Source organism: Aphis gossypii, unplaced genomic scaffold, assembly GCF_020184175.1.
Source record: "Aphis gossypii isolate Hap1 unplaced genomic scaffold, ASM2018417v2 Contig00816, whole genome shotgun sequence".
Lineage (NCBI taxonomy): Eukaryota > Metazoa > Arthropoda > Insecta > Hemiptera > Aphididae > Aphis > Aphis gossypii.
The window spans coordinates 1-16,005 of record NW_026083298.1 but is presented as its reverse complement, the minus strand read 5'-3'; the positions used below and the strand labels follow the sequence as shown (position 1 = coordinate 16,005).

The 16,005-nt window shown below is 33.8% G+C and overlaps 1 protein-coding gene across 1 annotated transcript; it reads left to right on the top strand.

Annotated features, from left to right (window-relative positions):
* Nucleotides 1–706: 706 nt before the first annotated feature.
* On the top strand, nucleotides 707–2,076 carry LOC126555364 (death-associated protein kinase 1-like). The gene has a single exon (XM_050210292.1). The coding sequence runs from the start codon at nucleotides 707–709 to the stop codon at nucleotides 1,961–1,963; it is 1,257 nt and encodes a 418-aa protein (XP_050066249.1). The 3' UTR covers nucleotides 1,964–2,076.
* Nucleotides 2,077–16,005: the final 13,929 nt, after the last annotated feature.

Sequence of the window (16,005 nt, the reverse complement as noted above, 5' to 3'; positions counted from 1 at the left end):
GCTTTTGTCCATGCGTTCAATTGATTTGTATACCGGCTTCTTGCCTCTTCATCGGATTCTTTGTCCGAAATTCTAGTTATCATGGAACCGGGTTTCACCCATTCCCCTGTAACCAAACTTCCTAACTCGTATGAGTTAATAATTATTTTCATCTGGAACTTCCACAATGGCCATCCTTCTGCGTTCGCCAATTTTGACACCTTGACCGAGTCCTCCATGACTTGATCAAATCTATGAACTGCAAAAATGTACCTTAGTCTATTAGCTCCCCGTTAGAACCTGACAATTTCTAATGTTGAAATTGTTCTTTTGTTGTTCTGTAATCACCACTGATGATGATCTGGAGATCTATAGTGATCTGGGCCCATAACCTGTTGAACGAGGATTATAAAATGGATCGACAAAAGATTAAATATACAACACAATTAGTTATAATAAGAATACGTAATATTTCACTATAACTAAAACACATAACTAAGTATGAAAAGTAAATTGCCTTCTAACAATGTAAGTTCTATGCTTACGAAACATACATGACGTACACCTAGACAATACTAAAATGCCGTGCATAGTACACTAATACACAGCCTTATATACTAATGATCTATTGACCCATGGCTCACGCCATTTTACAAGCTCTCTTATTTGCTAATTTAATATCACGCCATATGTGGTGTGATTTAACAGATTGCAATAACAACTTACTATGTTGTTGTTATTGCACATTATAATGCTACTTTTATACAATGTTAAATTATATTCAACAGATTTGTTGCGGTATGCGCATGAAAACGGTTGCCCGTGGAACGAGACCACGTGTGAGGCAGCTGCAAAACGTGGGCACATGGACATGCTGCGGTATGCCCATGAACACGGTTGTCCATGGGACGTGAGAACGAGTATCGCGGCCGCAACCTACGGGCACGTGGATGTCTTGCGGTATGCGCATGAAAACGGTTGCCCGTGGAACGAGACCACGTGTGAGGCAGCTGCAAGACGTGGGCACATGGACATGCTGCGGTATGCCCATGAACACGGTTGTCCATGGGATGAGCTCACGTGTAACGCAGCCGCAGGCTACGGGCACATCGATGTCTTACGGTATGCGCATGAAAACGGTTGTCTATGGAACGAGGACACGTGTATGGCGGCCCCAGCCTGTGGGAATATTGATGTGCTGCGGTATGCCCATGAACACGGCTGCCCGTGGAATGAATTCACGTGTAGCATGGCTGCAGCCTTCGGGAACATGGATGTCTTGCGGTATGCGCATGAACACGGATGCCCGTGGAACGAGGGCACGTGTATGTGGGCCGCAGGCAGTGGGCATATTGATTTGCTGCGGTATGCCCATGAAAACGGTTGTCCATGGGACGTGAGAACAAGTATCGCGGCCGCAACCTACGGGCACGTGGATGTCTTGCGGTATGCGCATGAAAACGGTTGCCCGTGGAACGAGACCACGTGTGAGGCAGCTGCAAAACGTGGGCACATGGACATGCTGCGGTATGCCCATGAACACGGTTGTCCATTGGATGAGGACCCGTGTAACGCAGCCGCAGTGTCCGGGCACGTGGATGTCTTACAGTATGCGCATGAACACAGCTGCCCGTGGAACGGGGTAACGTGTAAGATAGCCGCGGAATACGGTAACATTGATGTGCTGCGGTATGCCCATGAAAACGGTTGTCCATGGGACGTGAGAACAAGTATCGCGGCCGCAACCTACGGGCACGTGGATGTCTTGCGGTATGCGCATGAACACGGATGCCCGTGGAACGAGGAGACGTGTATGTGGGCCGCAGGCAGTGGGCATATTGATTTGCTGCGGTATGCCCATGAACACGGTTGCCCGTGGGACAAACGTACGTGTGATCTGGCCAGGATGAGAGGAAAAGTCTCATGTCTACAATATGCGCTGGAAAATGGGTGTTCAGAGATTGATGTATCCCCGCAAGAATAACAAGAATTGCAAGAATAATGCACCATCATAGATTATATTTTATTATAATTTTTAATTATCGCTGGTAACCGATTAAACGAGAGTAGTATGAAATGGACAGTTATGGAGCCTCAACCCGCAACCACCTCAACCTCAATATCGTTAATTGAGTAACGAAACGTTTAGTTATAGTTTAAATTTAGAATACATTGAATATTATAGATTATATTTATTATTTTAAACATTTTTTTTCATAACTATTGTCATCATAAAAAAAATTTTAAAAATAGTTGTGGCACCAACGGGCCTTACTATGGCGTACGACGGGCGCTTAGTCCTCCGGACCGTTGTGAGAAGAGAATATTGATATGATATATAACTAAACTTACATATGCTCCCGGTATATTTGCATCCCCATCATATATAATTTTTTTTTCGTTTTTCCTTTGTTCTTATTTTTTCATATTCTTCTTTTAATATTGTATCTCTTAAAAAAAAAGAATATAATATTTTATAATTGAAGTTTACATTTATAATATTATTATATGATGTAATCCATACTCTTCTTTAATTTTCATTAACAACCTTCTTTCAAAGTCTTTGTCATTTTGTTTTTCTTCATCGGTTTCCTTTTTTTTTGCTTTAATTTGTGACAATTGGTCCAATGCTATCTGACGGTTTTTACTAAAACAGAGTTTTCTACTTTTCGACTGGAAAGCGACATTAGGATAAATAATACGATACTTAATAACTTTTAGTCATCATTTTAGTTAATTAAAGTATATTAATTAACGTTAATGGGTTTATAATTTGACTACCTTCAAAACGCATTTCCATACGCGCCCTCTATCGTTAAATTTTAGCGTGAAATGATCGTAGTAAGGTGAATTATGCGCTACTGGCGGTAGTGTTGTTTTCATTACAACCTTCAACGAGAGCAAACCAAGCATTACAAATATTAACAGTCAACTACCATACTGTAATCTATATTTTAAATATATAAACCAAACGTGTCTAGTTATTGATAATCACCTCATTATAGTCTTCTAATCCCCAGCTACGGAAAACTTATCCATAAGGAATAGAATACCTTCCCTGGATAATTAATATCGTAATAAGTAAGGCTATGGAATATCATAACATGCAAATTTCTAGAAGTCCCTAGCCCTAGTAATAAGGTTCTCCAACCACGTTACAATAGTATATTACTAACATTATTTTTAATAACAAACAATAATTGTATTGTACGTCATAACTCATAATATACTATATTGTTTTCTTCATAAAATGTTGTTATTTTATTTATGTATTGTATTATAATTATTAATTTATAATATACAACCTTTTATTCGACGATAAAATTAGTAAGTACGAAGTAGCAAAATAACTACTATCTCTTTCCTGGTTTGTATTCATTATTCATATCACGAAACTTTCACATGTCTATAAACGCCTTTATTACAATTTTTACTGGTTTTAAAGTACTTTACAGTCTTTTGTTTTGACTTTTAGATGTGAAATGAAACGTAAGTTTTCATTACGGGGTTTCTTATCAATATTGTTGAAGCACCGTCACGGAGCTGTCGAGCTTAACGTCTATGGCTGGCTACGCGACACTGGCGGACGTGAATCTCTGTGAGTGAATAGGTACTTAAATTAATGTAAGTAAGAAACACGGACTTAGATATATCTTAGTCCGTGGTAAGAAACAACACCGATGACATGCGGTTTAGAAAAACAAATGATAGCTAGTATTATTATTTAAATCTTAGATAATATACTACCTAGTATAATATGTTCTAAGATTTAAATATTGTCGATTACCTAATTAAAAATATCATATTTCACATATTATACAGGGTGAATCTTTTATCAAACAACACTCATTATTTCCAAAAGTATTCATTTTTTTGAAAATATTTTTTTACATAGTTTCAAATTGTTAAAAAAAACAACATTTTTAAAAAAAATATATATTTTTAAATATTTTTTATCCTTATAATTTTTTAAGTTTTTTACTTTTTTGAATGACAACATAGATTTTTAATTTCATATTCCAAAGCAGAATAATTTTTTGAGTATTTTGATACATAAAAATCGAATTTAGGGTGAGTAGTTTATGAGTTATACTTATTCAAAGTTTAGACAAGCAGAGTAGTGGACAAACAATTTGCGGGGTAACCCCGTACCACTCCACTCCGTGCAGCTAAACTTTAAATACGTATAACTCATAAACTACTCACCCTAAATTTGATTTTTATGTATCGAATTACTCAGAAAATTATTCTGCTTTGGAATATGAAATTAAAAATCTATGTTGTCATTCAAAAAAGTAAAAAACTTAAGAAATTATAAGGAAAAAAAATATTTAAAAATATAATTTTTTTATAAAAACGTTTTAACAATTAGAAACTATGTAAAAAAATATTTTCAAAAAAATGAATACTTTTGGAAATAATGAGTGTTGTTTGATAAAAAAATCACCCTGTGTACCTATGTGTAAATAGCATACACATAAAAAGGGGGCATGATCACACCTGACAATTAAATATGTGGGGGCCAATACCTAACGCCTATACGACATGTAGATCGCCGTATATAGGTAACACTAGAGATAACACAAAAAAAAACAACAAATAAATAATAAAAAAAGCTCATCTGGTCTGGTGACGGGATCAGCTGACACTTGGCTGGATGACGACGTCGGCGGTGGTGAGCACTGTTCCCACAGCGACAAACATGAATATTCTTGCGCGTTATACTGGATTGCGTTGCATTGTAAAATAGGTGCAAAACGTTTATTACCTTTATTTAACGTCTGCAAACTTGAGATGGCACAATGATAAAGATTTTAGAGTTGAACTGTGATTTCACAGTTGCGGTCAATACCTTTTTGGTGGCACTTGCGGTCACTATTTTTTTTTACATATTTGAACTGATTTTTACAATACTGATGTAATAATAACAAAGTTAAACTTAAACTATATTAACTTTCCTTCGCATTTTTACAGGCTTAGGACTGGCAATAAATATTATTTAATATTTACTGGCGTGCTTAAAAGTTGTTTTTTTTATATATATTTATTGTAAACTATTCTGATATAAATATAAAATACATAATTATTAATTTGTAGACTCTATTTTATTGAGACATGTCGGTTAATTGTTATTGACTATTAATCAAGTTTTTGTATGAAAGAAAATATTGTTAAATATTTTTTTAAGTACCTATCTGTCCTCTTCATATGATTTTAATGTTTTTACAATTCTACTGTCAAGTGTAATGTAACATTATTAAAATCATAAACAAATAAACAAATAAAAAAATATTATAACAATATTAATATTAACAATATTAATATTATAACAATATTTTCTTTCACACAAAAACTTGATTAATAGGCAATAACAATTAACTGACATGTCTCAATAAAATAGAGTCTACAAATTAATAATTATATATTTTATATTTATATCAGAATAGTTTACAATAAATATATATAAAATAAACAATTTTAAGCACGCCAGTAAATATTAAATAATATTTATTGCCAGTCTTAAGCCTGTAAAAGTGCAAAGGAAAGTTAATATAGTTTAAGTTTAACTTTGTTATTATTACATCAGTATTGTAAAAACCAGTTCAAATATGTAAAAAAAAACAGTGACCGCAAGTGCCACCAAAAAGGTATTGACCGCAACTGTGCCGACCGCATCTGTGCCGTAATCACTGTGTTGATATCTTATTGTCAAGCCCATTTTTTTTGCATTTTCTGCAACGGGCCACAATCCGCCGTAGCGGAAAACACATGGGCTGTAAACAGAATATTAAAATTTACCACTGAGTCTTAATAATATTATGTAGGTACTAGGTATGTATATAACATTACATTTACCTAAAATATATCAATTATAAGTATCTATTCTATACTGAAAATTCCAACCCTCAGAAATATTATGCTAAAAGAGGGTTTGCATTCTACAAAATAAAGATAATTTATTGTTTTACACTCGTTACCACGAAGGACTTTCTTAATTTTAAAACGTATTATTTATTTATTATTTTAAACATTTTTTTTCATAACTATTGTCATCATAAAAAAAATGTTAAAAATAGTTGTGGAACCAACGGGCCTTACTATGGCGTACGACGGGCGCTTAGTCCTCCGGACCGTTGTGAGAAGAGAATATTGATATGATATATAACTAAACTTACATATGCACCCGGTATATTTGCATCCCCATCATATATAATTTTTTTTTCGTTTTTCCTTTGTTCTTTTTTTTTTGCATATTCTTCTTTTAATATTTTATCTCTTAAAAAAAAAAAAAAGAATATAATATAATATAATTGAAGTTTACATTTATAATATTATCATATGATGTAATCCATACTCTTCTTTAATTTTCATTAACAACCTTCTTTCAAAGTCTTTGTCATTTTGTTTTTCTTCATCGGTTTCCTTTTTTTTTGCTTTCATTTGTGACAATTGGTCCAATGCTATCTCACGGTTCTTACTAAAACAGAGTTGATATTATAACATGTATATGTATTAAATATTGAATTCTTAGTTTTTTAATTTTTTTTTTCTTACAAGAGTGTGACCAAGAGCCGTGTGCACTCAGTCCAGAACACACGTCATAACGTCATACATTAAAATAATAATTAAAATAACAATTTACATTCATAAATAAGCGGAAAATATGTAAAGCTCTACTGTACAGTACTGTACCTCGTTATTGAGTAAGTCAAAATATTATGTAATTGTAATGTATGCATTAAAATTGAAGAGAGTGATAATTCATTGCATAATATGAAAAATGATTTTGAGCTAAGGCGATCTATCAACATATATATATGGCTATTTAGTACTGAGTACCTACCTATACTTAGGTACTTATATTTCTTTGTTTTTTGTTTTTTCCAATTATTAAGAAAAAAATTAGGATTTTTTATTTTTGAATTTTTGATCCCCAGAGTTCTAACTTAATTCACATTCCTACTATAAAAGATATGGAAGTTGAAAATCGAAACATTATTTCTACTGTAAAAAGTAGAAAACAATATACATCAATGCATTGGCGTGTATCTAGGATTCATTTTACGGGGATGTTTTAACATGTAATTGAGTCATGGTAGACGGAGGGCTCCATCCCCACACACCCCGAAATTCATTACTCAAAACCATAATATTGATATATTAATGAAAATTATTATAATAAATATATTTAAGAAGTTTTTTAAGACCAACTGATTCATAGAAATCTTATATACCAAACTCTAATAATTTCTAACTCGATGTTTTTTTCTGGGACCTGAATTATTGTAAAACTACATAGGAAACGAATGAAAACATTGAACACACAATTTAGTTTAAAAAAGTTTAAACAAGCCGTTACTGGAATATTTTCATGGTACCCATAATATCCACTTAAAATTAATTTAAATATTGATGATATTATGTTCATTTTTGTCCTAATACTAATATTACACCATTCCATAGTAATTTAATTAAAAGTTCACATATGTATATAAAATATAACAATATACAATATTCTATAACGCCATAACGGTACCTAATAAAATTACGTGGTTTGGTGGTGTGTCGTGAGCTCCTTCATAATTCACTCAACAAATCATTAATTTTACACGAATAATAAAATTATATAATTTCTATTCATACTTACTTTATCTTATGAAAACCTATTAAGTACGTATTCAAAACAAGTAGGTTAGCAATTTAATTTTTAGGCGATGAAGAAAAGTAAGTACATTTTTGCAAATAATGTTCAATTAAATGAGCATACTGATCGCAATTTCAATTTCAAGAAATTTCAATATTATTCATTTTAGTGTTTTCACTAGTTATTTAAAAAAATGTGGCGACAGCCTACAAACGACCCACCCTGCATACGAGGATAATACCCGTATCAATGTCGTCGACTTGGGGCTGTACAAGCCATTTGGAATCACAGCGTTTTCACAACAACACAGCAAACAAACTAGATTGAAACACCAAAAATATTCCTAATTAATACTCTCGAAAGAGAGATGTAAGGCACACCCTTAGGTTATATCAGCTCAACATAGAATACATCTCAAAATAAAAATGCGAATACCTAGCCAAGTCAATTAAAGGCCTCGATGTTCACGTTATTGCTCTCCAGAAGACACACACATACGACAACAATAACTTAGAATCGAGAGGGAAGATCGAAGGCTACAAGATAAAAGCATCTATACAAAACAAGGCGTACGGCATTGCAACTTACGTCAGGATTGATATCACAGATACACATATATTACATCAAAGTGACCAGAATTAAACGCAAACAATTTGCATAGCTATAGCCGGCCTGAAAATAGTGAATATAAGGCATAAGCAAACTAATAACAAATAGGAAACAGTATCACTTAGACTCTGTGAACGCCCTACATTATACGTAGGATACTACAACAGTCACCTCCAAGAATAGGGCTACGAGGCAAATGACGAGAATAGTGAGACTCTCCATGGCCATACAACAAACAATGATCTCTACCTAATATATGACCCAAAAGGGAAAGGTACTTTTAAATCCGCCAGATGAAAATAATATTACTCCATTGATCGGTGCATAATATCAAGGAAATCACTAAACGAAGTTCCAAAGCCAAATAAAACAATCATAGATTATTTTACACACAGTCAACATAGGCCTGTGATAGTAGAATAGGGACTAGTGGTTCAACTTGTAATGTCAGCACCAATCCCAAGATGGAGCCTCAAAAATGCGAATTGGCCATTGTTCTAAAAAGATCTACATTAAATTGTTAAATGGAGCCCACAGATCCCAGGATCATATAACAGATTTGTCAAAGTCATAATAGCATCAACTAAGAGAAATATCTCCAGAGGGCAAAGGATACCGAATGGAATACATTCCAGGATGGAATAAACACTAAGAGAACCTAATGGACGGATATAGAGAAAATGGAAATGAAGATATTGCAGATGCTTTAATGAAAGCCTTCGATGACCAATGAAGAAAATCCTGGATGGACAAAATTGAGGGACTAAATTCCATACATTCAAGTAGGAAAGCAAGGGGCCTAATAAGAATACTTGGATCTACTCAAGAACACGCAACAAATCAAACAAGTAAACCAACGGCCAATAATATAGCAGAACACCTTCTAAAATCATCAAAGGGGATAGTTGACAAACACTGTTCTACAAAAGTAAAAAGCTAATTACGTAAAGAAAAAAGAGACCTTCCTCACACCAGTTAAAACGGGAATTCTTACCAAACCATGGTCCCGCAGCAAATCTGTACCTAATTACTTTGTACAGTAACATTTAAAAAACCGGACATCTACCAAGACAATTTAAAAAACCCAAAATTATGCGTTAGCGGCTGCACAAGTAAAGCCGGCACGGCGGAGTACGGGTACGAGTGTATGTGTGCGCGCGCGAACGGCTGCCAACACGCAACCCGTTGTGTGTTCGATTGTCTTGTCGATCCTGTAACCTGGTAGAGAATGAGAATGGACTGTATAACACTAATAGTAGGGGGTGAAGAGGCTGGTTAACTCCTATGACTAAACGATGATGAGTGATAGCACCCTAACACTAATATAAAACAAAAGAATTTTATGACTGATAATATATATAAATTTATTGCGTCGATTCTGCAAAGAAATAATCTTACGTGCTAGGGTTAGTAAATGGGGCGCACGTTCACAAATCGATCGGCGGAAAACGATTGAACAAATAAAAAAATACAAAATACAAATTACAACGTCGGATAATAAATCGACAACCAATTAATAATGACAAATAATAAATCGCGTGTACGACCAGCTGCTAATACCCGGCGATATTGATGTTGATAACGTGAGATAACTGGTCGATGATACCCGTCGGGGGCGCTGAATGGAGCTGCGACAACTGCGCGAATGTTGATCACGACGAAAACGGGGCAACGACGATGTGTACGGGTGTACGTTAGATCACTCGAATAGAGCGAGCGTGGAGAACATAAAACCACCGGACGATGCGTGCTCGGATGGCAATAACGGTCGCGAACTCGACGACGCGAACCGTTGCGCGTGGGCGTCCGTTGTCACGGCGTAGACCACGGCAAAAGTGACAAAATGGCTGAATATGTTTTAACGTGTTCGCGCGGCGAAATCGACGTCGCGGGCGAACAATACGCGAAAAGGGTTGCACTACACGGGTCGCACTGCGTAAGACAGACGGGCGACGGCACAAACATACAAAAAATGACGAGGATCACGGCCACGTGCTTGCACAGCGTAGAACGGACGGGCAAGGACACGTGGGTGAGCAGACCGGCTTGGGTTGTACTGCGTAGAAACGGACGGGCGACGGTACAAAATACAATAAACCGGATGGCACGCAAGCCAAAAAACACTACGACCGCGAATACGACAGGGCGCGAAACGACGATCAACTCGGATGAGCTCAGACGGCCAAACACAAAAACAATGGCGGAGTAACGGTGACGGGACACCGGATCGTAGACCAGTTCTGTTGACGGTAGAAATACGACAAAAGACGGCGGCGGGGCACCGGCGACGACTATCTTGGTCGCGGCGATATCGGGGGTCCAAAGGTTAGATTACGTGTCGCGGCGGCGACAACGCTCCGGCGTGACAAAATTACGGCATGACCGCGCAAAATTTGAAATAACTTGTATCCAACAAAAATAGTAGCAGTAAAGAAACCAGATAAAGACGGTAGCATCCCCGCCCACTTCCGATCAGTCGCACTTTTAAGCTGCAGCTTCAAACTGTTTGAGCGTATAACACAAAATAGGATACAGCCACTTACCGACAAAGTTCTACCAATAGAACAAGCCGATTTCCGCGAGGGTCGATCGTGTTGTGAGCAAGTTCTCACCTTAATATCCTTTATCGAAGCAGGATGCAGGATATCAAAAATGCATGAAAACAGGCGCTATCCTAATAGACTTATCTTCTGTGTACGACACAGTGTAAAGGGAAGGATTGCTCTTAAAACTCAGCAGAGTAGTATGGTGCAAAAAGACGATAGACCTTATTAAAAGCATGTTAACAAACAGGCGGATGATAGTTCACTTAAATGGAAAAAAACCAAATAGAGAAAATTGAACAATGGACTGGCCCAAGGCTCTGTAATGACCCCTTTACTTTTCAACCTATACATCCATGACATGTCCAAGACTGAATCTAACAAATTACAGTACGCTGACGATACAGCCTTAGCATGCCAGGATAAAGATATATCGAGTTTCGAAAACACCTGAAGAGAACCTAGAGACCCTAATTCTGTACTTTAAAAATGGAGGCTCTAACCAAATCCGCATAAAACCGAATCTATAAACTTTCATCTAAATAATAGACAAGCATTCACAACGATTAATATCATATTCGATGAGGAAAGTGTGCAGCACAACCCTGCACCAAAATACCTTGGTATCACTTTAGATCGATCTCTAAACATACGGGTCACTCATAGAAAAGCTGACGCAGAAGATAAAAACAAGGAATAATTTATTAACGAAGCTAACGGTGACTGGATCGGGAGCTGGAGCAGAAACGTTAAGAATAGCTGCTTTTTCATTGATGTACTCAGCTGCAGAATACTGCGCACTGGTATGGACTAAAAGCAAATATGCTAAAAAAATAGACACTCAGTTAAATACAACCATGTGCATAATAAGCGGAACACTTAAGCCCACATCTACCCCATGGTTAACAGTACTATCAAATATTCCCCCTCCGCCACTAAGACGCAAAGAATTTCCAATAAATGAGTGGAATAATTACAAAAATAACCAACAACTACCAATAAACTCTGTCCTATTAAATCCCCCAAGAACTCGCCTCAAGTCAAGAACCCCATTTGGATAGCTGTTGAGGAATCACCGTCAGAAAATAAGACGATCATGGAAAAATGGCATTCTTCATGGGAAAGAAGAACTGTAGTAAACAAAAATCTAATACATATACCAGGAATTTTGGTTCCAGGTTTCAAACTACCCAGAAGAGAATGGGTAATATTAAATAGATTCCGCACAGACCAGGGAAGATGTGCTACAGCCCTAAAAAAATTAAATATTAAAAAACACAGAAAAATGTGAATGCGGCGCTGAAAAACAAACGATGAAACACATAAACGACGAGTGTGAGTTATATGCATTTGATGGCACCCTAAATGATTTACATAATCTCATCAAAGACGCAGTTAAATAGCTCAAAGAACTTTCAATCCAACTATGACAATACAATGACAAAAGTTACCGACTGGAACTACAATCTTTAAAACTGTTATTATTATTATTATTATTATTTTTACACACTATTAGTTTTTATCCAATCAAAATTTGTTAATTATAAATGTTGCGAAACCATACGAATATATATTTCAAAAAGCTTTAAAATGTTTGAAAATATATTATTTTCATATTTTGATGAGAATGTGCGACACTTTTGAAAAAAAAATATGTTTTCAGATTTGTTAAGGTTTTAAGAGGCCGTCACACTAGGAAAAAATCGACCGTAAAACATGGTTTTTTGATTCCAATAGTACTCAAGTCTCATTAGTCGTAGAAACATGATTTTTGTACCAAATTAAACGTGAGAAGTTGTAATAAAAACTGTTGGAACAAATTTTTGAAATTTGTTTTCAAACCGATTTTATTTATATTTGAAATTTGTTAAAATTTTAAAATTTTAAAAAAATTATATAAAATCAGCAAATTGAGATATCAAAATTCTGTTCCAACAGTTTTTAGTACAACTTCTCACGTTTAATTTGGTACCAAAATCATGTTTCTACGACTAATGAGACTTGAGTACTATTGGAATCAAAAAACCATGTTTTTTGTAAAAAAATTATAATTTTACGGCCGTCGTGTGCTGCTATCGAAACTACAGCGGCACTGTTCTAAAACTGTACTCATTCCCCACACTTCGCGCATACGCAGCGGTACCTCACCTAGATCGAAACCGGTTATCTAGCCGCGCGCGTTTTATAAATACCCAGAGTACCGATAAGGAAAATAATATGGCCCATGAATATTATTTGAATTATTTCGATATAATAATTCAAATTCATATTCTAATAAGCTAAACACATGTTGAAACCACATAAGTATCATAAAGTTGCCAAAACTCAGCTGAAAAATGTACGATCTCGACAATTTTTTTTTTCTAACTGTAGGAAATTTTTCAATATAAATAGTGGTTAGATTTAAAAAATGAAAATGTTTTAATTTAACTGAGTATAAGTATATACAAAAGAAATATGTCGTTTACTCCTGAAAAAAATCATTGTTGATAACTTTTGCAGGGCTTTTTTAAAAGAATGCCGTGGAATTAAAATATAAATATTTTAATTTATTATAAAATATTTTTATACTAGATACAGATTTTTGTAAACTAAACATAAATGCATACATCAATTTAATGATTTTATTGAAATAGTTGAATCAAAAACTAATTGCTAGAATGTAGTACATATAATACCCTAAATAATATATAACTGTGTATAAACGTATTGAGATTACTATGTAAATATTTATTGATATCCACATGATTACACTAATCATCAGTAGAAAATATGTGGTCAAAGTATTTTTCATATAAAACTAGAATTAATCTACTATAGTCTATAGGTGTTGTAGTATAAAATTTTTATACCTATTTAATATATGTAAACATTCGGTTATTTTCAAGTAAAAAGGCGACAGTATGACATATATTGGTAGAAACTTTTGTTTGCTCTTACTAAATCTAAATAAATGTATATATGTATAATACGTCAATAATTAAAATTCCCAACACTAATGAGTAATGACCATAATTTGTTCAAGATAGTTTTAATATCTAATATATTATATTATAAGTATTATATCTACTATCATTTCTACATTAGAGATAGTATAAATATAGGGTGACCATATTAAGAAAATAAAAAAACGGGACATTTGTTTCTTCCTCCCCGGCACCCATCCCTCCTCCAAAAAAAAAACTGTTCTATATAAATTCATACATAATAAGCTGTATAATATAGTAAAAATATAAATTTAAGTCATATCACAAACAATTATTTTCTTATTAATTTACCATTTTTTGAGTAAATAGCATAAATAATAAAAGTGTTAAAATTTTATAATTTTTTAAACAATTAAACAATTTATACGTTGTTACCAATTATACTGATTCATTTTTTTCTTAACAAAAATTAGGAAATTTAAAACATCAGCTTTCTTCATTATTCGTGATTTTGATAATCCTTCTTCCACATTTTCTACTATGTTTTCATATTTTTTGAAGAACTTATCGAATTTAACAATTTTGGGTAGTTCAAAAGGAATTTATGAAATTGTGAACAAGTTAAAGTGCTGTTTTTTAATAATTATTGATATAATGGTTTCTACATTAAAACAGTTTTTTCAATAAAACTATCCACAATACATTTGTTATTGAAAATATTCTTTCTACAAATGCATTTGTTCCAAGAATAACCAAATAATTGTTGAGAAGGTTAAACTTGTATCACATGAATTAGATTCATAATTAGATTCATCAAATAACTTATCCTCATCCAGGTTGAATTTTTTATTTTAAAATAAATATTGAATACTTTCTTTAACGTCTATTCAAACCGAAATATCTAATAATTGAGTCCATCGAAAAATGTTGAACGGTTCAAAATAACAACTCCATTTCGACTGCTGACTGTAGGCATCGACGATACTAGATATTCGTAAAAATTGACAAACAAAAATAGCGGACGACCGTCGATGGGTCGTTCCGCGTACACGTCATGCATGTATAATAATATAATATAATGCAATAATAATAAAAGATAATAAAAGATAATAATTGTATATCGTAAGCGTAATTATTGTTAGTGTTATCTGTTATTTATAAATTTGGTTTCTAATTTTAAACACAAATACTAGTAAAACTGTTTAATATTCGTTTCATACATCGATATTTTTTTTCACAAACATAATATAATAATAAGGAAAAAACGGGATTAAAACGGGACAATCTTCTAAAAACGGGATAAAAAGCGTCCCGTTCGAAGTTTGTCGGGACAACGGGACATGATGACCAAAAACGGGACAATCCCGTTTTAAACGGGATGTCTGGTCACCCTAGTATAAAAGTAAGTACCTATTTGTGATAATTAAATTATTATTATTTTATTACTCGCATTATTCATTAGTATAAGGTAATTATATAATTAAATATTATGATCAACGATAATAGTGCATATCAAAATGAGAAGACATCAAAATTATTGTCATTCTGTAAAACTGTCCACACCAGTAACAACTTACATTCTAATTGAATTTTTATTGTGGTTTAATTATTTTTATTTAACGTTAAGATGGATCAACTTAAAAAACGTACTCGTCAACCATCAAAAAAGTTATCAACTAAAAAGAAATTGAGTTCTCGAGTGATGAACTTTCTAGGAATTCAAAACAAAACCAAGTAAGTAAAATACTAAATGATTAAAATATAAAATATGTATAAATAATAACGTAATATCAGTTATAACAATACATCGTTTTTAATTAAGTCCCAATCCAGAGGGCGTAGAATCTGTTGTGGAACCTTTTTTCTTGGGTGATGACAATCAACTATCATGCACATCAAGGGAAACAATTAGGTAAATTAAAAATGTTTAATAATTTAAATTAAAATTCTGATTATATAAATTTGAATGTATATGAGAACTCCAACGATTTTTGAAAAAAAAATTAGAAAAATAAATGATCCGGAGGATAATGCAATTAATTATTGGGATACTGAAGAAAATTTACATAACTTAACAGTGGACGAATCTATACTTAGTAATCAAGAAATTAAGTATGCATTTAAAATTTATATTTTGATTGAAGATGAGTCGTAATAAATTTAATTCTTCAACAGGCAATGTGATGTTGATGAAAGTTCGGGAAGACGAATAGTGGATATGCATTACGTTTTTAGTCAAATTAAAAACAGTGTTCATAGAGGGTCATTTGGTTGTACATTTTTAAATATGACATTTATTTCT

Excerpts from the sequence above, each read along its gene's own strand:
- LOC126555364 (XM_050210292.1), top strand. The coding sequence starts at position 707 with ATGTTGTTGTTATTGCACATTATAATGCTACTTTTATACAATGTTAAA.